The sequence below is a fragment of the Castor canadensis genome, chromosome 1, assembly GCF_047511655.1.
Source record: "Castor canadensis chromosome 1, mCasCan1.hap1v2, whole genome shotgun sequence".
Classification (NCBI taxonomy): domain Eukaryota; kingdom Metazoa; phylum Chordata; class Mammalia; order Rodentia; family Castoridae; genus Castor; species Castor canadensis.
The window spans coordinates 114,488,597-114,510,233 of NC_133386.1; the positions used below are offsets into that span (position 1 = coordinate 114,488,597).

The 21,637-nt window shown below is 36.8% G+C and overlaps 1 protein-coding gene and 1 long non-coding RNA gene across 2 annotated transcripts in view; one reads left to right on the forward strand and one right to left on the reverse strand.

Moving 5' to 3' along the window:
- Nucleotides 1-21,637, reverse strand: part of LOC141422551 (uncharacterized) — an 83,657-nt gene that overhangs the window by 2,133 nt on the left and 59,887 nt on the right. Inside the window, exons 4-5 of the mRNA XM_074070653.1 lie at nucleotides 478-636; nucleotides 13-84 (exon numbers count right to left, since the gene is read on the reverse strand). Coding sequence (XP_073926754.1) covers nucleotides 13-84; nucleotides 478-636 — 231 coding nt within the window. The remainder of the gene's footprint in view (nucleotides 1-12; nucleotides 85-477; nucleotides 637-21,637) is intronic.
- Nucleotides 9,736-13,351, forward strand: LOC141414947 (uncharacterized). Its single transcript, XR_012440066.1, has 2 exons — nucleotides 9,736-10,464; nucleotides 11,865-13,351. It is a non-coding gene; the product is annotated as an uncharacterized lncRNA (long non-coding RNA).

A 21,637-nucleotide genomic window follows, 5' to 3' on the forward strand; every position in this document is an offset into this window, starting at 1 on the left:
GGATATCATTACCATTGGAGGGCACCATGGTTGGGTGGGATACTCCTCCAGAAGGAGACTTAGTGGAGTATGGAATCCTGTTGTCTGGACCAAAAAAAAAAAAAAAAAAAAAAAAGGTAAGTTAAGGGTAGGAGATTCTTTTCATGCCATAAGTCACTTCTTTTTACCAATGAGGATTTTGCCTCACCAACATCTCTCCTCTTTCTTCTGCTCACCCACTGACATCTATCCTGAGCATCATGGGATCTAAAATGGTTCATATACCATGCCCTCCTGCCACTGCACTGGACCTGGTCCTCTTCACTCTGTTACAGCACATATCACACTCCATTATGGTTACGTATTTACATAGCTGACTCTCTTACTTTACTATGAGCTCCTTGCGGAGTGAATCTGTGTTTTTCTTATGCCTCCTGACTTCCAGGTCTACAGGAAGCTTGGTACCAGCATCTGGCATCACTGACAAGACAATAGTACCTATGTTCCGGAGTACTGTGTAGGTTGTCTCCATGCCAGCATGGATGTGGTCAGACACATGACAGTGTAGTAGCCATGTTCCTGGGTGATCTGCAAACAGTTCAATGGTTTGGAATGTCCCAGGAAAGAGATCGTATACATCTTCTCCGTAAGACTTATCTATCGCAAAAATTAAAAAAAAAAAATCTTATGAGTCAACAAAGAAGAAAAATAAGAGCAAAGAAACACAGAGTAAGTATAAGTAAGGAAATGGTAAAGAGCAGAAATTCATAAAAGCAAAAATAGAAACAAAGAAAAAGCAAAGAAATCCAAAGTTGGGTCTTCGAACAGATCAATAAAATTGACAAAGCTTGTAGTGGCCAGCTTCTATAATACCCCTAGTACCCCCGCTTTCTGATATTCATAACCTTTATAGTCTCCTTCTATGCTATATGAGAGACCACTATTATATGGCAGAAGTAACAGCATTCCATTTTCAAAATTAGACTACAAAAGATATGGCTTCTTAGACCCTTTATTCTCTCCTCTTAGATCAGTCACTCTGGGTGGAGCCAGCTCCTGTGCTATACCTGTATAATGAGGAACTGAAGCATTCAGTCAACAGCCACATGAGTGAACTTGAAAACAGATCTTCTGGCTCCAGTGAAGCCTTTGACAACTGCAGGTCCAGCTAACTTGACTACAGCCTCATGAGAGATGCCGAATCAGAACCAATTAACTAAACTATTCCCAGACTACTGACCCAGAGAAACTGAGATAATAAGTGTTTTCTGTCTTAGGCCACTGAGTTTTAGACTAATTTGTTATACAAATCTCTAGACAGACAGATCAAGAAAAAATTAAAAACACAAATTACAGGTATGGGGAAGAGAGAACATCACCAAGACCTTACAAACACAAGAAAGAATAATAAAGAAATATTGTATATAAATAACTCTGTCCATAAACTCTATAACTTAAAAGATATGAACAAACTGCCAAATATCACTCAAGAAGCAACAACCCAAATAGCACTATATCTAATAAGGAAGCTTAAATTATATAATATGTAATATTCTAACAGGGCCAAATAAAGTCATTAGCACATTCTATCAAATATTTAAAGGAGAAGTAATATCAATCTTAAATAAACTTCTAGAAAATAGAACAGGAGGTAACCTTTTATTTTTTTTTCCTTTATTGTTGTGCTGGGTAGAGGTAAATTGTGGCATTTGCAAAAGTTCTTACAATTTTTCAAATATATCAAACTTGAGTTCACCCCCTCCACAGCTCTCCTTTATCCTCCCCTCCCCAATTCCTGGAATACTTTCAACAGGTATCATTTTTTATCATTTACATACATGTGTACACGTTTTTGCTCTGTATTCACCCTCCTACCCTTTTCCTTGTCACCTCCCCAACAAATACAACACTTTCAATCATTTTATGAGGCTGGTTTTGCCCTGATACCCAAACCAAACAAATGTAAGAAAAGAAAGCTACAACCAGTATTACTCATGAACACAGATGCAAAATTCTCCAACAAAATGCTAACGAATAAAAAAATAGTGTATCATGACCAAGTAAGGTTTATCCAGGGAATGAAAAGGTGGTTTGGCACCTGAAAACCAATACAATTCATCAGTGGACTAAAGAAGAAAATTATATGAACATTTCTACAGATGCAGAAAAAACGTGATACAATTTAACATCTGTTTATGATAGAAACTCTCAGCAACCTGAGAATAGAAGGAAATAGGATCTATGAAAAAGCTACTATTAACTTTATAATCAGTAGTGAATGACTGAAGGCTTTCACCCTAAGATTAAGAATAAGACCAAGATACCTACTTTCCCTAGTCATACTTTAAATTATACTGGAGGTCCTAGCCAGTGAAATAAGACAAGGTAGGGGAGAGGGAAGGCATACAGTTTGAAAATAAAGAAACAAAATCATTATTTACAGACATGATTGTCTATGTAGAAAATCTCCCTAAAAATCTATGAAAAAGCAAGTAAAAAAGTTTCAGAATATAAGGTCAATGTGCAAAAAATCAACTATTTTTATATATTGGCAATAAATAATTAGAAACTGAAATAAACACAATACCACTTACACCATCACCAAAGCTTAGGTATATGATATACTTAGGTAACATCAAAGAAAATATATGCAAGACATGTATGCTGAAAACTATACTGATGAAATAAATCAAAGAACACCTAAGTAAATAGAGAAATATACCATGATCATAGATTGGAACTCTCAATGTTGTCAAGAAAAACTCAAAGCAAATCCAATAAAAATCCCAACAGGATTTCAAAATTGGAATCTAAGCTGTCTCTAAAATTTGGATGGGAAGGCAAAGATGTTCCCATTAAAAACAAATCACTACCTAATTTTAACATTATTTGTAACAAGAGAGGGTGAACTTGTTCAAGGCATACTGTACTCATGTATGGAATTATCATAATGAAATCCCCTCATATAATTAATGTGTGATAAATAAAAAATACAATCAATTTTTTAAAAAGAAAAAAATTTTAAATCTTAAAAAATTAAGAGCTGAGCACAACTGGCTCACTTCTGTAATCCCAGCTACTAGACGGGATCGAAATTCCAGGCCAAGGGGTTTGTAGAACTCCATCTTAACCAATAGCTGGGCATGGTGAGCATGCTTGTCAGGACTGGAGGCATGGCTCAAGCAATAGAGCACCTACCTGGCAAGCACAAAGTCCTGAGTTCGAACCCTAGTACTGAAAAAAAAAAGTGTGGCATTCAGGAAAGTACAGACATATGGATCAAATAACAGAATAGAGAGCAAAGATACAGACCCACAAATATGTGGGCAATATGATTTTGACAAAAGTGCAATGGCAATCCAATGGGAAAAAGAATAGGTTTTGTTTTTTGAGACAGGGTCTCACTATGTAGCCCACGCTCACCTAGAACTCACTAGGTAGCCTAGGGTGGCTGCAAGCTCATGGTCCTCCTGTCTTAGCCTCCTTAGGCATGTGCCACCATGCTCAGCCCAAGAATAGTGGTTTTACTGAATAGGGATGGAATATTTGGCTATTTTTATGCAAAAAATGAACTAAATATAAAACTATAACACTTCTAAAAGAAAATAATGAAGAAAGTATTTATAAGCTTGAGTTAGACAAAAAATTATTATATATGACACCAAAAGTATGAGCCACAAATTTAAAAAAAGATAACTTAAAATTGACCAATAATTAAGAATTTTGTTCTTTGCGATAATGTTATAAATAAAAAGACAAGCCATAAACTAGGAACAAATATTTGTAAATCACATAGCCTATAAATAATTTGTATCTAGATTATAATAAAGCTCCCAAACTCTACAGTAAAAATCAATAATCCAAAAAATTTTAAAGACATAATCTATGCTACTCAAAGACATCTATACATTCAAGGTAATTTCTATTAAAATACCAAAAACATTCCTTACAGAGCTAGTAAAGACTCCTAAGATATTTATGAAACCACACACATACAAGCTAACACAAAGACACTGGGTGCATGTGGTTCACGCCTGTAATCCAAGCTACTCAGGAGGCAGGGATGAGGAGGATCACAGTTCGAAGATAGCCCAGGCAAAATAGTTCACAAGACCCTATCTCAAAAACACCTAACACAAAAAAGGGCTGGTGAAGTGGCTCAAGTGGTAGAACACCTGTCTAGCAAGCATGAAGCCCTGAGTTCAAACTCCAGTACCACCGGAAAAAAAACCCACAGAATAGCCAAAGCAATCTTGAGAAAAACGAACAAAGCAGAAAACACTATACTACATGACTTCAATATATACTATAAACCCTAATCATCAAAACAGCATGGTGTTGGCATAAAAACAGACATGAAAGAAAAGAATATAGAGCCTAGAAGTAAACCCATGTGTCTAGAGTCAACTGATTTCAACAAAGGTGCTAAGAACACACATTGAAGAAAGAGGGACTTTTCAATCAACGGTGCTGAGAAAATCGGGTATCCACACTCAGGAAATGAAGCTAGATTCCTGTCTTTCACTACTACAAAAATAAGCTCAAAGTGGCTTAAAGGCAACCGTAAGAACTGAAACTGTGAAACTACTAGAAAAAACATGGGGAAATTCTTTAAGACATTACAATAGTCAGGATTTTTTTAGACAGACCCCCAAAAGCACAAGAAATGAGAAAAATAGACAAATGTGATCACATCAAACTAAAAAGCTTTTGTACAGAAAGGAGAAACAATCAACCGAGTGAAGAGACAGCCCATACAATGAGAGAAAATATTGTAAACTTTTAACCCCTCTGACAAGGGATTAATATTCAGAATATATAAGAAATTAAAAAACTCAATCACAAAAGGCAAATAACTCAATTAAAATGGACAAAAGACCTAAACAGATATTTCTCAAAAGAAGATATACAAATGGCAAACACATACATGGAAAAATGTTCAAATCACTAATTATCAGGAAAACGCAAATCAAAACCACCATGAGATATAACCTCACCCTGGTAAAAATGACTAGTATCAAAAAGACAGAAAAACAAAAGATGCTGGCAAGGATATGGAGAAAATGGAACCCTTGCACGCTCTTGGCAGGAATGTAAGTTAGTGTGGCCGTAATGGAAAACAATGTGGAGGGTTCTCAAAATATTAAAAATAAAATTACCATGCATAATGCCACTAGCGTGTACATATTCAAGAGAAAGGAAACCAGTTTGTCAAAGAGACATCTGTACATTCATGTTCATTGCAGCTGAATTCACAATCGTCAAGCAATGGAAATGATCTGTGTGTCCAAAACTGATGAATGGAGAAAGAAACCGTGATATTATTCTACCATGAGAAAGGATGAAATCCTGTCATTTTCAGTGACACGTATGGATAATGACCACATTATCTCACTCATATGGGAGGGGCATGGGGAGAGATGTTGATCACAGTTAGAAAAGGTTCTGGTGAGCTGTTGCCCAACAGAGTGACTACAGATAATGTACTATGTATTTCAGAAAGCCACAAGAAAGAACTGTGAAATGATGAATGTTTGAAGAGATAGAGACGTCTACCCTAATTTGGACATTACACAATATACACATGAATGGCAACATCACATGGAACCCCACAAATACATACAATTTTGGTGTTTTATACATCAGTTAAAATAAACGTTAAATTAAAAAGCAGCAACATGGGCATAAAACTCACTCATTTCACCAAAGATTTATAGATGGTAACACATGAAAGCACATGAAAAGATGTTCCATATCATTAGCTGTTAGGAAAATGTAAATAAACAGTAAGATACACTACATGTATAGTATAATGGCTAAGAAGAAGAATAAAAACTCACAAGAAAAAGTGCTCTCATATATTTCTGCTGGGAATGCAAAATAGTGCCACCTCATTGGACATAACTTGGCAGTTTCTTATAAATACACACTTACCACAGGGCTTATCAGTTTTGCTCCCACAGATTTTCTCAAGGGAAACGAAAGCTTACATTCACATAAAAACGTGTACAAATGTTCACAATGGCTTTATTTGTAGTAACCAACCTTAGAAACAATCCAAACATTCTTTAATAGGAGAATAAATGAATGAACTGCATTATATCCATACAATGGAATACTACTCAACCATCAAATGAAACAAACCACTGAGGCACTTAAGAGGATGAAATTGAACTACCTATATGGAATAAAATAAGCCAGATTCAAGACGTACAAACAATAGAACTTCTAGAAAAGGTAAAACTGTAGAGTTTGTCTTAGTCTGTTTTGTGCTGTTATAACAGAATACCTGAGAGTGGTTTATTTATAAAGAATATAGATTTCTGCTGAGTGCTGGTGGCTCACATTTGTAATCCTAGCTACTCAGGAGGCAGAGATCAGGAGGGTCACGGTTTAAAGCCAGCCCAGGGAAATAGTTTGTGAGACCCTATCTCAAAAAAAACCTTTCACAAAAAAGGGCTGGTGGAGTGGCTCAAAGTGTAGGCCCTGAGTTCAAGCTGCAGTACCACAGGGGAGGAAAAAAGAATAGAAGCTTCTTTCTTGTGGTTTCGAGGTTAAGAAACCCAAGGTTAAGGGACCAGCACCTGGTGAGGGCCTTCTTACTGTATCATGACATGGCAAAAGGCAGACGGAAAAGAAAATACCCACACAAGAACTCAAGAGACCAAAGTAAGTCTCTAGCACACAAACTTTGGAGGATACATTCACATCAGAGCAGAGACAGAAAATAGATCAGTGGTTGGACAAGTAAGTGATACAAGGAATGCAGTAGAAAACTCTGGGAGGTAATGGAACTATTGTGTTTTGATTGTTTTTGGTTACACTACAGAACAAAATTGTACAGTAAATAAGGTGAATTTATATAATGTAAGTTATATCTTAATTTTTAACATTTATATAACTATATGTAAACTTTATATAATTTTATAATTTTTTGTGGTACTGGGGATTGAGCTCTACCATTTGAGCTATTCCCTAGTTCTTTCGTTTGTATTTTGTTGTTGAGATAGGGTCTTGCTAACTTCACCTGCGCTGGCCTCAAACTCACGATGTTCCCACCTCCACCTTCAGAGTAGCTGCCACCATGCTCAGCTCTATTATTTTCTAAATTTTTTATTTAGTTTTTAAAATGAGTATTGAAAAAGCCAAATTCTGAAAAGCAGCATAGCTATTTAATAGTGGAAGTCTAATCACTATATTAGCCAATACAGTCAATACTTGGTACCCTTCAAAATATACAGAAAGGAGAGGATATTAGATCTTTTATGAAATTACTGTTTATCCCTGTACAATGAGCACAGGACAGATTCTGCCCCTCCCTCAGATTAGATTACCATTCTCTATTTCCTTGTAGATGGTACTGAGAATTTGAGATGGCTGACTATGTGGACTTTTTCCCTGAAGACTGATTTTGCAGGTCTGCTTTCTCAACAGCTCCCCAGGTGACTCTGCTGTACGGTTAGCACCACCCATAGGGTATAGCTTGGTGCCAAGGAGTAGGTCACACATGGTCCAGCTCTCTATGGCAAAACTCAGGATAACTTTGGGGGCCCAAGCCAGAGCTCATAATTTCTCCCTTATTGGATAGGGCTATTCTGTTAATCACAAAGAAAAGAAAAGGAGGGAGAGAAAAAGGGCCAGTAACAGGGACTAACATTATGGTCCCTGTTATACAGTATTAATACATAATACAGGGTTATGAGAATTATAGCCATGTAACTGATGAGATAACTCTTATCTGAGACTCACAGATTTTTGTTTTCTGTTTGTTTTGTAGTACTGGGATTTGAACTCAGGGTCTTGTGCTTGCTAGGTAAGTGCTCTACCACTTGAGCCATGCTCCAAGCCCTTTTGATTTTAGATGTATTTTTAAATAGGATCTTTCATTTATGCCCAGGCTGGCCTGAACCACATTCCTCCTTTTTACACTTCCCATGCAGCTAGGATGTCAAGCGCAAGCATCACTACCAGCTTTTGTGTTGGTTGATATGAGTGTCTTGCTAACTTTGGCCCAGGCTGGCTTTGAACCCAGATCTTCTCAATCTCTACCCTCAAGTACTTAGTGTAATAGGCCTGAATCACCACACCCAGACTCGCAAAGTTTGTGTCTTGCCTTAAAAACAGAAAAATAAGAAATAATACACACATGTATAAAGAAATATCCACCAGGAGAAGGTATAATCATACTATTCTGTTCCATTCTCTCATATCAACCTCTCATGAGCATTATTTCCAAGTAACCATCTTATTTACCACTGGAAATACATTGACTCTGTTAAAAACAATTTCCCCAAACTGGTTAGCAGTCTGCAAAAAACTGAAACTAGATCCATGTATATCACCCTATACCAATATTAACTCAAAATGGATCAAGGATCTTAATATCAGACCACAAACTCTAAAGTTGATACAGGAAAGAGTAGGAACTACTCTGGAGTTAGTAGGTATAGGTTAAGAGCTTTCTCAACGAAACCCCAGCAGCACAGCAACTAAGAGACAGCATAGATAAAGCTTCTGTTCATCAAAAGAAATGGTCTTTAAACTGAAGAGAACACCCACAGAGTGGGAGAAAATATTTGCCAGCTATACATCAGACAAAGGACTGATAACCAGAATATATAGAGAACTTAAAAAACTAAATTCTCCCAAAACTAATGAACCAATAAAGAAATGGGCAAGTGAACTAAACAGAACTTTCTCAAAAGAAGAAATTCAAATGGCCAAAAAACACATGAAAAAATGCTCACCATCTCTAGCAATAAAGGAAATGCAAATTAAAACCACCTAAGATTCCACCTCACCCCTGTTAGAATAGCCATTACTAGCAACACCACCACCAACAGGTGTTGGTGAGGATGCAGGGAAAAAGGAACCCTCTTACACTGTTGGTGGGAATGTAAACTAGTACAACCACTCCGGAAAAAAATTTGGAGGCTACTTAAAAAGCTAAACATTGATCTACCATTTGATCCAGCAATACCACTCTTGGGGATATACCCAAAAGACTGTGACACACGTTACTCCAGAGGCACCTGCACACCCATGTTTATTGCAGCACTATTCACAATAGCCAAGTTATGGAAACAGCCAAGATGCCCCACCACTGACGAATGGATTAAGAAAATGTGGTATCTATACACAATGGAATTATATGCAGCCATGAAGAAGAACGAAATGTTATCATTTGCTGGTAAATGGATGGAATTGGAGAATATCATTGTGAGTGAGGTTAGCCTTGCCCAAAAGACCAAAAATCATATGTTCTCCCTCATATGCGGACATTAGATCAAGGGCAAACACAACAAGGGGATTGGACTTTGAGCACATGATAAAAGCGAGAGCACACAAGGGAGGGGTGAGGATAGGTAAGACACCTAAAAAATTAGCTAGCATTTGTTGCCCTTAATGCAGAGAAACTAAAGCAGATACCTTAAAAGCAACTGAGGCCAACAGGACAAGGGGACCAGGAACTACAGAAAAGGTTAGATCAAAAAGAATTAACCTAGAAGGTAACACACATGCACAGGAAATTAATGTGAGTCAACTCCCTGTATAGCTATCCTTATCTCAACTAGCAAAAACCCTTACTCCTTCCTATTGTTGCTTATACTCTCTCTTCAACAAAATTAGAAATAAGGGCAAAATAGTTTCTGCTGGGTATTGAGGGTGGGAGGGAGAGGAAGGGGGCGGAGTGGGTGGTAAGGGAGGGGGTGGGGGCAGGGGGGAGAAATGACCCAAGCCTTGTATGCACATATGAATAATAAAACAATAAAAAAAATGAAAAAAAAAAAACAATTTCCCCAAAGCATATTTCTTATACTTACTTTGAAAAGAAAGCTCTCAGCGTGGTAATGGATGGTATGTATATCTACTTCACTTCCTATTCCTAACAAATACCAGTTTGTCATTGTATCTTCATTCATTATGAGGCCATGGAAATTTCCAAAAATCTTCCCATTAATGGCTAAGAAAATGAAAAGACAATAGCTTCTGATCAATGCAAACATACTTACTACTTAACCTGGTTTTAGAACTAGCTCAAGATCATTAGTTCACAGGAATTCTTTTCTACCTGATAAATAACTAACAGCCTCACTAACTAATGACTCCCCCATTTTAGATTCTCAACTCAGATTACTAAGAAATCTTTGTACAAAGAAAGCCAGAAAAGAGAAATCAGTTTGTTTTTCAAAGCTATATGTTAGATGGCAGTACTGTTTGCTTACTTGTTTATTCAGTATATCCTTTTTTGGAAGTGAATTATAGGCTCATTTGTGAGAAGCCAAACTTATACCATTCTTCAAATGAGTGTACTAAGCTACAAAGAATACAGCATATATAAATCAACATTGAATTAATTATAAGTCATTTCTTTAATGTTTCCTCTTCTGAGAACTAGCATAAGCCTGGCGAACCTCCAAAAGGAGAGCTTCCCACAGACTGAACCCAGGACCTAACAATGAGCAAAGCTGAGTTTTTGCAATGGTGAATATTATTCCTCTGCATCCTACTAATGCTTTATTCTGTGAATCCATGACATAGCCAAATAAGTTGCATTCATTAAAAGGAGAGAAAATACTAAGATATTTTTGAGAAAGTAAAGCAAAATTCTAGGGAAAAGAGTAGCTGAATTGGGAATCAGGCCACAGTATTTTAACTTGTATTAACAACTAGCTTTGAGACATTGGGCATGGCCCATCTTCAAAAGCAGGTCTTAGAGTACGTGGAAGTATCGATCTGAACACATTATTCCTACCAAAATAAATTTCTTAAATGATACAGAATTAATTAGCAGATACATTAAAACAAAAATTCAGTGTTGGAGTTTCATGTTCTAGAAAATTAAATCAAATTTTTAAATTTAACCAAACAAAAGTTGTAATGGTTCATATAACACTTATTTTTATATTTTGTATTAAACATTACAACTTCTGTTTGTTTTGTTTTTAAAAATTACTTCTTCATAGCTTAAAGATCTTAGCATTCTGAGATAGATACTCCTAAAGACAGTCAGTACAAAGCCTCAATAACTTCGCTGTCAGACAACCCAGGACTAGGCTGGTTCACTCTGAAAAAAATCTTTAGAGGACTTTCTTCAGTTCAGGTGCCCTTAAGAGGGAAAGGCCCAGAGAGGGAGGTGGGGGGGGGGTCTCCTACAGTGATAGGAATTTCTATGACCCTGGTCTTCCTTTGAATGTCTGATGTACCATGCATTTTGTTGCTCTCTTCAAAATCATCAGTGTGTTTAAAATCTCGTGGATCTTTATTGAGATACTTCTTAATATTATCATCCAGATACCAGGATTCATTCTCATTAAATACCAAAAACAAAAGAGCAAACTCATAGTCAGCATCACTTCTTCTTCCCTTTTCATTCAATACTCCTTCTCGGCATGTAATCAGAGGACCCATCAAACCACTATATGTATCCTGGAATTAAAAAATAGATAAACCATTCAATATTTAATAATATTCCATTCCATCTGCTACCATTCTAGAAATATTTAATAATATTAAATATTAGAATCTAGAAATATTTAATAATATTCCGTTCCATCTGCCATCATTCTAGTATTAGAATCTAGAAATTGTTTCCTCTCTGGTCTCTAGCCCACCCCACCTTCAGCTCATCCTACTAACACTATCAGATTAATCTAGTCGCTCCCATAATTAGAAGTCCTCAGGGACTTCCATGGCCTACAGAATAAAATATAATCCTTCAAGCCCCTCCATGTGCTTCCTCAATGAAATTTCTGTCTTGGGTTGCCCTGCTGCTTTCTTTTTGGGTCATATATGATAGTCAAATGGGACTCTCAATACTTCTCAAACACAGCTTCAGCTTTTGTACTTTCAGTTTTACTAATATCATTTTTTTTTCTCCCTAGACTCTGTCCAAAGCCTCCCATGGTACCATCCATAATCCACCACTCCTACAGAAGTGTGGACATGTTTGATTTTCCCCACAAAGTCATGTGCTTCTTCCAAAGAAGAATATTTGCATCTGGTATAGTGTTTGGCAGCATAATTTGCATGTCACAAGTACTCAATAAATATTTGTCTGGATGTACAAATGAATAAACAATAAGTATGTGTCCCATAATTCTAATTTGTAAATTTATTTTTCAAGTAACTTATATGACTGTCTCCTAAGCTCCAGTGCTGTGCAGTATAACTCAAGGTCACTAATTCAAGCCATGTAACACCATGTAACATCCAAGAGAAAGATTAAGATAGTCCCTCACTTGTTAAATAATGGGAAGTGCCTACGTTTTATATCAGGTCTGATTTTAATTAGGACTTTGGTTTATGACATAGCATTAAAGACTTGTAGTTGCTTTATATATACATACCTGACTCATTTATCAGCCTATTAATCATTCAAATATTTTTGAAGTTTCAGTTACTATGGCTGGAGTATGTTTTCTTTCCCTGATCCCTAGTAGCCCTGGTAACACCTTTAAAAATAATAGATTTCCCACATCTAAAACCATAAACAAATTATATTGTAAAATACTTTTTTTCTATTGACATATCCTCTTTTGCTTCAAACTGCCTCATAAGATCCACTCTTGGAAACTGAATGGAGCTTTGTTTTCATTTCCCATACTTTAAATCAGTGTTTAGCAAACTTTAAAATCTGTTTATAAAGCACTATATGGCAAATATTTTTTACTTCATGAGCTATACTATCTCTGTCACAACTACAGACAACATTAATGAATGAGCATGGTTGGATTTGGGAAGTGGGCTACAGTTTGTGACCACTTCTCTAAATCATACACTCTTCTAAAATGCCCTCCAGAACTACTTCCTGACAGAACTACTTCACAGACACTAAGAAGTCTCCAGGACTGGAGGCTGAAGGACTAACACCAAAATTATTAAGACTGAACTTTACTGTGTTTGAACTTGTGGTTTCTTTGTCTTTTCTTTTTCATTATCCTCTCTCTCTGTCTCTCTAAAGCCTGTTTAGCTTACTGTTGATTAGTATACTATCTCTCCCTGTTTATTTCTTTGGCTCTGTTTTTTCTTTGTTTGGTTGGTTGGTTTGGGGTTTTTTTGTTTGTTTTGTTTTGTTTTGTTTTTCCCTTTTTCTTTACCTTCTTTGCTTTCCCTCTCCTCTCACCCTTCCATTTTAGATATCACCATTGTTATTATTACAAGCTAGACAATACTGAATTACACACAGTATAGGAACAGTAAAAATGGCAAGGGCAATGATGGGAAGACGGAAAAAGGGGGAAATCATTTTCCCCAACAATAATAAATTAGTACAGGAACCAGAGGGAAATGAAGAAATCAGATACCCATTGATGAAATAAAAAAGGAAATTAAAAGGTTCCTGGAACTCAATGAAACTGAAAACACAACCTACCGGAACCTATGGAACAGGGGAAAGGCAGTCCTAAGAGGAAAGTTTATAGCCATGAGTGCATATATTAAAAAGACTGAAAGATCTCAAATCAATGACTTAATACTACATCTCAATCTCCTAGAAAAACAAGAACAAGCAAACCCCAAAATAAATAAGAGCTGAAATCAATGAAATAGAAAGAATTAATAAAACAAAAAGTTGGTTCTTTGAAAAAATAAACAAGATCAATAGACTCCTGGCAAACCTGACTAAAGTGAGGAAAAAAAATACGCAAATCAGTAAAATCAGGAATGCAAAAGGGGACATAACAATAAACACTATGGAAGTCCAGGAAATCATCAGAGACTACTTCGAGAACCTATATTCAAATAAATTTGAAAATCTTGAAGAAATGGACATATTTCTAGATACTTATGATCATCTAAAACTGAACCAAGAGGACATTAATCACCTGAATAGATCTATAACACAAAACAAAATTGAAGCAGCAATCAAGAGTCTCCCAAAAAAGAAAAGTCCAGGACCTGATGGATTCTCTGCTGAATTCTATCAGATCTTTAAGGGAGAACTAATACCAACCTCCTTAACTGTTCCACAAAATAAAAAGGGAAGGTAAACTGACTAACACATTTTATGAAGCCAGTATTATACTCATCCCCAAACCAGAAAAAGACACCTCTAAAAAGAACTATAGGGCAATCTCCTTAATGAACGTTGATGCAAAAATCCTTAATAAAATAATGGCAAACCAAATTCAACAACACATCAAAAAGATCATTCACCACGACCAAGTAGGCTTCATCCCAGGAACACAGGGGTGGTTCAACATACGAAAATCAATAAATGTAATAAACCACATTAACAGAAGCAAGACAAAAACCACTTGATCATCTCAATACATGCAGAGAAAGCCTTTGAGAAGATCCAACACCATTTCATGATAAAAGCTCTAGGAAAACTAGGAATAGAAGGAAAGTACCTCAACATTATAAAAGCTATATAAGACAAACCTACAGCCAGCATTATACTTAATGGAGAAAAACCTAAATCATTCCCTCTAAAGTCAGGAACCAGACAAGGATGCCCACTATCTCCACTCCTATTCAACATAGTACTGGAATTCCTAGCCAGAGCAATTAGGCAAGAAGAAGGAATAAAAGGAATACAAATAGGTAAAGAAACTGTCAAAATATCCCTATTTGTAGACGACATGATCCTATACCTTAAAGACCCAAAAACTCTACTCAGAAGCTTCTAGACATCATCAATAGCTACAGCAAGGTAGCAGGATATAAAATCAACATAGAAAAATCATTAGCATTTCTATACACTAACAATGAGCAAACTGAAAAAGAATGAATGAAAACAATTCCATTTACAATAGCCTCAAAAAAAATCAAATACCTAGGTGTAAACCTAACAAAAGATGTGAAAGACCTCTACAAGGAAAACTATACACTTCTGAAGAAAGAGACTGAGGAAGACTATAGAAAGTGGAGAGATCTCCCATGCTCATGGATTGGTACAATCAACATAGTAAAAATGTCAATACTCCCAAAAGTAATCTACATGTTTAATGCAATTCCCATCAAAATTCCAATGACATTCATTAAGGCGACTGAAAAATCTACCGTTAAATTTATATGGAAACACAAGAGGCCACGAATAGCCAAGGCAATAGTCAGTCAAAAGAACAATGCAGGAGGTATCACAATACCTGACTTCAAACTATTTTACAAAGCAGTAACAATAAAAACAGCATGGTATTGGCACAAAAACAGACATGAAGACCAGTGGAACAGAATAGAGGACCCAGATATGAAGCCACACAACTAATAACCAACTTGTCTTTGACAAAGGAGCTAAAAATATACGATGGAGAAATAGCAGCCTCTTCAACAAAAACTGCTGGGAAAACTGGTTAGCAGTCTGCAAAAAACTGAAACTAGATCCATGTATATCACCCTATACCAAGATTAACTCAAAATGGATCAAGGATCTTAATATCAGACCACAAACTCTAAAGTTGACACAGGAAAGAGTAGGAAATACTCTGGAGTTAGTAGGTATAGGCAAGAACTTTCTCAACGAAACCCCAGCAGCACAGCAACTAAGAGATAGCATAGATAAATGGGACCTCATAAAACTAAAAAAGCTTCTGTTCATCAAAAGAAATGGTCTCTAAACTGAAGAGAACACCCACAGAGTGGGAGAAAATATTTGCCAGCTATACATCAGACAAAGGACTGATAACCAGACTATATAGGGAACTTAAAAAACTAAATTCTCCCAAAACTAATGAACAAATAAAGAAATGGGAAAGTGAACTAAACAGAACTTTCTCAAAAAAAGAAATTCAAATGTCCAAAAAACACATGAAAAAATGCTCATCATCTCTAGCAATAAAGGAAATGCAAATTAAAACAACATAAGATTCCACCTCACCCATTAAAATAGCCATCATTAGCAACACCACCACCAACAGTAGGATGCGGGGAAAAAGGAACCCTCTTACACTGTTGGTGGGAATATCAACTAGTATAACCACTCTGGAAAAAAATTTGGAGGCTACATAAAAAGGTAGACATTGATCTACCATTTGATCCAGAAATACCACTCTTGGGGATATACCCAAAAGACTGACACAGGTTACTCCAGAGACACCTGCACACCCATGTTTACTGCAGCACTATTTACAATACCCAAGTTATGGAAACAGCCAAGATGCCCCAGCACTGACGAATGGATCAAGAAAATGTGGTATCTATACACAATGGAATTTTATGCAGCCATGAAGAAGAACGAAATGTTATCATTCGCTGGTAAATGGATGGAATTGGAGAACATCATTCTGAGTGAGGTTAGCCTGGCCCAAAAGACCAAAAATCGTATGTTCTCCCTCATATGTGGACATTAGATCAAGGGCAAACACAACAATTGGACTGGACTTTGAGCACATGATAAAAGCGAGAGCACACAAGGGAGGGGTGAGGATAGGTAAGACTCCTAAAAATTTAGCTAACATTTGTTGCCCTTAACGCAGAGAAACTACAGCAGATACCTTAAAAGCAACTGAGGCCAAGAGGAAAAGGGGACCAGAAACTAGAGAAAAGGTGAGATCAAAAGGAATTAACCTAGAAGGTAACACGCACGCACAGGAAATTAATTTGAGTTAACTCCCTGTACAGCTATCCTTATCTCAACCAGCAAAAACCCTTGTTCCTTCCTATTATGGCTTATACTCTCTCTACAACAAAATTAGAAATAAGGGCAAAATAGTTTCTGCTGGGTATTGAGGGGGTGGGGGGAGAGGAAGGGGGCGGAGTGGGTGATAAGGGAGGGGGTGGGGGCAGGGGGGAGAAATGACCCAAGCCTTGTATGCACATATGAATAATAAAATTTTTTTAAAAAGTTCAATTGCCAATCAAACAAGATTCAAAAGTATTAAAGGACTTTTCAATTGAAACCCAGTTCATCCCAATCCTCAACCCATTGCTCTGTGCAAGTCCTCATTCCCTATGCAAATGCTCCACTCAATCATTCTGACCTGAACAATCTCTCTGATATAACAAGAGCTTTGCATTAACCCCTGCATCCAATATTTCACTCTCTTTACTATTCACTTACATAAATTTTGTCACTCTTGAAGATTCTGCTTCAATTCCTCTTCCCTTGCTATCTTTGCTATCTCTGAACCCAGAGAATTCACTGACTCTTACTCATAACTTGTAAAGTTATTTCTCTCTCCTGTGCAGTTAATTTCTCTGCATAAGGGCAGGAACAATGTCCTAGACATCCTTGTATCCCTCATGCTTGCTAATGCATTCTGTTTTCATATATCACATTAAATATCAGTTGAATATAGTCTAATCTTTTATATTTCAGAAGGCACTTCAGAATTCTAGAAGGCATCATTTTAAAATCTAGTTCTCACACTGACCAATAATGAAAGTTGACTTCAAAGAGATTTTCATATATGGTTCCCACAAGTTCTCTAGGAAAGGTTCAAGTGCTTTACTTTGGTGGAAGAATGTATGTATGTATGTATGTATATAAGAAATGAAGAACGTATGAAATGAAGAAACTAAGTGTGTCTTATTGTTGATCACAAATACAATTTAGAAAGGATCCTGGGAAAAGAGTGATCATTTTTAGTATCCCATTGTTTCATGCACTCAAAGACATCATGGTATGTGATTACTTAAACAACAACATTACACTCATCAGAACAGGGCCCAGAATACCAGTGAGGTCACAGGGAAAGTCAACAGCATGCCTCTCTAGAAAGGGGCTGAGAAAGACCAGGGTGCTTACCTGCGAGAGGCATTTAGGGGAAGACCGCTGAATTTATCATAACCTAGAGGGCCATAATCCCAAAGAATTTTTTCAGCTGCTATAAAGTAGCGCCTCTGCTGCCCATTCATCTTGGGGTGAAGAATGTCACTTTTGCAGTTACCAACATTGTATTGCCCCAGCATGCCAGCTGCAGAACCACAAACCAGGGAGTAAATGAAACCACACAGGAAAAAATCAACAGATTTGTCTTCATGAACATTTAAGACTTTTATACAGAAAATTGTCTATAACAAAGTTAAAAACAAAAGATCAGCTGTGGGGAGGAAGAAATTTTGTAGCATATATGACAAAGGATTTATATGTGAATCACTTGGGTTGTAGCTCACTGGTGTGGTGCTTGCATGAGGCCATGAGTTCAATCCCCAGCATCATCAGGAGGGCAAAAGGAGAGGGAAACAGGTGAGGGGAATTATGATAAAAGTACTTTATGTCCATGTATGAAAACAGAATAATGAAATCTATTAAAATTGTAAAAAGGTGGGACTAAGAATAAGTAATAATGGGGCAAACCTGATCAAAGTACATTGCATGCATGTATGGAAATATCACAATGAAACCTTTGTGCAATCAATACATACTAATTAAAAATCAATAACAAGAAGAAAAAAAGGTACATCTCTAATAGAAAATTAACAAGGAACAAAAATGGATTATTCACAAAAGAAATATTATTAGCCAATAAACAAATGAAAAGTATTTCAACCTTAATACCTTAATTGCAGCCAAACAGAACGGCTATTCATTGATCAGATGATTGATAAAAACTACAAAGGATTAACAATTCTCAGTGTTGGCAGATAAGTGGAGGGAGGGGTATGCTTACACATGTGGGTGGAACAGTAATAAGTTCTTTAAAAAATCTGAGCAGTGTGTCCACAGCTGTAAAACAATTGGACTCTGATCCAGGAATTCCAAATCTACTTTTCCTAAGGAAATGTTCAGATGGAAGTGCAAGCATATACATAAACTGTTTAGAATAGCAAAAAATGGAGAAAATTGTTAAGCAATAGATGTTGGTTAAATAATGTGGACACTGGAATCATTAACAGTACTTTGATATCACTGTCATGAAATATTGTTCTGATATATTAATAAGTGGGAAAAGTAAGCTACAGAGCAGTATTAACAGACTGGTTTTATAACTGACATACTTATATATAAAGGTGTGGGAAATAGTGAAGGAGCATACTCATGAAAATATGATGCCAACATCTCTAAATGTGATTATTGATTTTTAAAATCAAATTAGACATTTTCTAACTTTTAGGACATTTTTCTGAGGATATGGACAGTTCAGGAAGTACATTAACTTATGTTCACAAACCACTGACCAAACTCAGCAACTTAATAGTCTCAAATGGTTGCTATTGTCTTGTTTTTAAATCTAGATATGGAATTCCTAGTCAAAAAATTTCTTCCTAGATTTATTAGCATGAGGCCCCTTAAGAACAGGAGCCTTGTTTTGTTTATCCTTGTCATCTCAGACTCTTATCTGGGACATAACTGACCAACTTCTGAGCTGAATTTAGTTTAACTGGAATAACCCAGCTGACTAATGCTAAGATTGGTTGCATAAGGTTGATAGGAATAAGAATGTGTTATTGAAGATCCCTGAACAGTTGGATCTCTGTATGTGAGTGACTGTGTATAGTTAGAGGTATCCAAATTTAATCAGACATTATTTGTCCTGTGTCAATCTCACTGGTACATTTTTTTCTCTCCCTGCTTTTCTCCCATCTTAGATCTGACACTTTATATGTCATATAATGCTGCCGATGCTTCTTAGCTAGCATTTTCCCCACAGAATCCTTTCTGCACACATATGTCTTAATAATCTTTCCAAACCACTATACTGATCATGGTATGCCACTAGTGTGCCAAAGGATCTAAGACTCACAAATGCCTTTTAGACACAGCCACGCCTCCTTAGCTTAACCAGTCTTTTCCACCAACACACATTTCAGACTTCAGTATGTTTTCAAAGAGGAATAATCCACTGAGGGCTGAAAACATGAGGGCCCAGTCTGCCTCCTTAGGCTTCTCCCTCATCACTCCTCTGGGATGAACCTTATGGTCCAGCTAAGTAAGGACCTATTCTGTGCAGTCTTAAAGAACCAGGACTGAGTTATTCAATAGGCATTTAAGTCAACACATATATCTCACCCACCTTTCATGGGCATGAAGAATGCTATATATCAATGAATTTTTTCTTAAAATAAGGAAGAACATTCTAATAGAGAAGTCTAGAGAAGAGCTAAGCTGATACAATTACTCACATGAAATTCAAAAACTGGATGGAGAATTGATGCTGATTATCTAAAGACTTTTCCAGTGCTAAAAATTTATCCTATATACAGTTACTCAAAGAGAACATGTGCTTTTCTCAATTTACATTTCTTCCTCTGCCTGGAAACCTTTCTTCCTTCTTTTCTTCATCTATTCAAATCCCACTCACATTTTAAGGTTCAGCTTAGGATTCAACTCCTCAGGAAGCCCCAGATCCTCTATAGTAGTGAGTATAATGTCCACAGAAAATTGATCTCATGTCTGCATTTTACTCATTTTGTGTCTACTAGATTGTTGGCTCTTTGAAGGTGTCATCATTTTTTAATCTTCCCATTTTGTTCATAGGGACATGATTAACAAATACCTGTGGGCAAAATGCCAACTAAAAGAATGTTCTATTTTCCTATATATTTAATTATGCATCATATATATACCAAACAGCAAGCACTGGACAAGCACCAGTGACTGGTTTAATTGTGCCATTCTAAGGAGCTCCACACTGGTCTTTGTTCTTTATACCTTGTAGATGGTCACTGACTTGGCAGGTTATCATCCATTTCCCAGAATTCTCAACTATCATTTCTGCCGTGAGGAAGGTAGCTGGGAACAGGTTGACAACATCAGCCCGATGCCCTCTGCTGATGAAGGTGTTACCATAAAAACAGATGGAATGGATGTCAATCTCATTCCCCATTCCAAACAGATGCCAGGACACAGATTCACCAACACACATTTCAGGCTCGGGAAAGTTTCCAAAAAGGAATCCACTGAGGGCTAAAAACAGAAACACACTAGTGGGCGATGACTCTCCTACAGAGGTGAACGGGACCAAAACATTGGTAATACTGGAAAACCAAAACAGATCATTGGTTATAATGTTTTTTGGAGACATTCTAGCTCTTAAAAAGTAGTATGGAAAGAAAGGAAATAAAGACTTTGACTTGTTTTGTTTTTTTTTTTGAGACAAAAACACTCAGTAGAAGTAAAGGTCAAGCCAGACATGTTGCTACATACCTGTAATCCCAGCACTCAGGTGGTTGAGGCAGGAGGACCACAAGTTCCAGACGAGCCTTGGCTATACTACATAGTGAGAATCCCATCTCAAAAAAGCAAACAAACTAAACTAAAAGAAGGAGAGGGAGAAGGATGGGGAGGGAAAGGGGAAAGAGGAGGACAAAGGGGAAGAGAAGAGGGAGGAGGAGGAAAAAGAGGAGATTGGCACACACTGAGAACTGCATGTGAGCATAATTTTAAGGTCAGAAGAAGATCGAGTGCTGCTCACACTTCAGGATATCTCAGTCAGCTCCCATCCTATTCCTTTATTTGTATATCTACCATCCACACCAGAATCTGTGTTCCTCAGAACTGGAAACTGTCTTGCTCATCTAATGGCTATCAGGATCTAGCAGAAAAGCTGGAATATAGTATCCACTTAATTTAATGACAAAAGCATGCAGCAGAATGGTAAAAGAAAGGGTCTAATTTGAGGGCACTATGACAGATGTTTATATTTTGTTAATTTAAAAAGTAAAAAGATAAAGATAAAGCAGTTTTTACTAGATGTTGCCAGGACTCCTTCCCTTTCTTATGATTTCCTGACAATATTCAGGCTGACTCAGTAAAGATGATTCTGAGATAGGC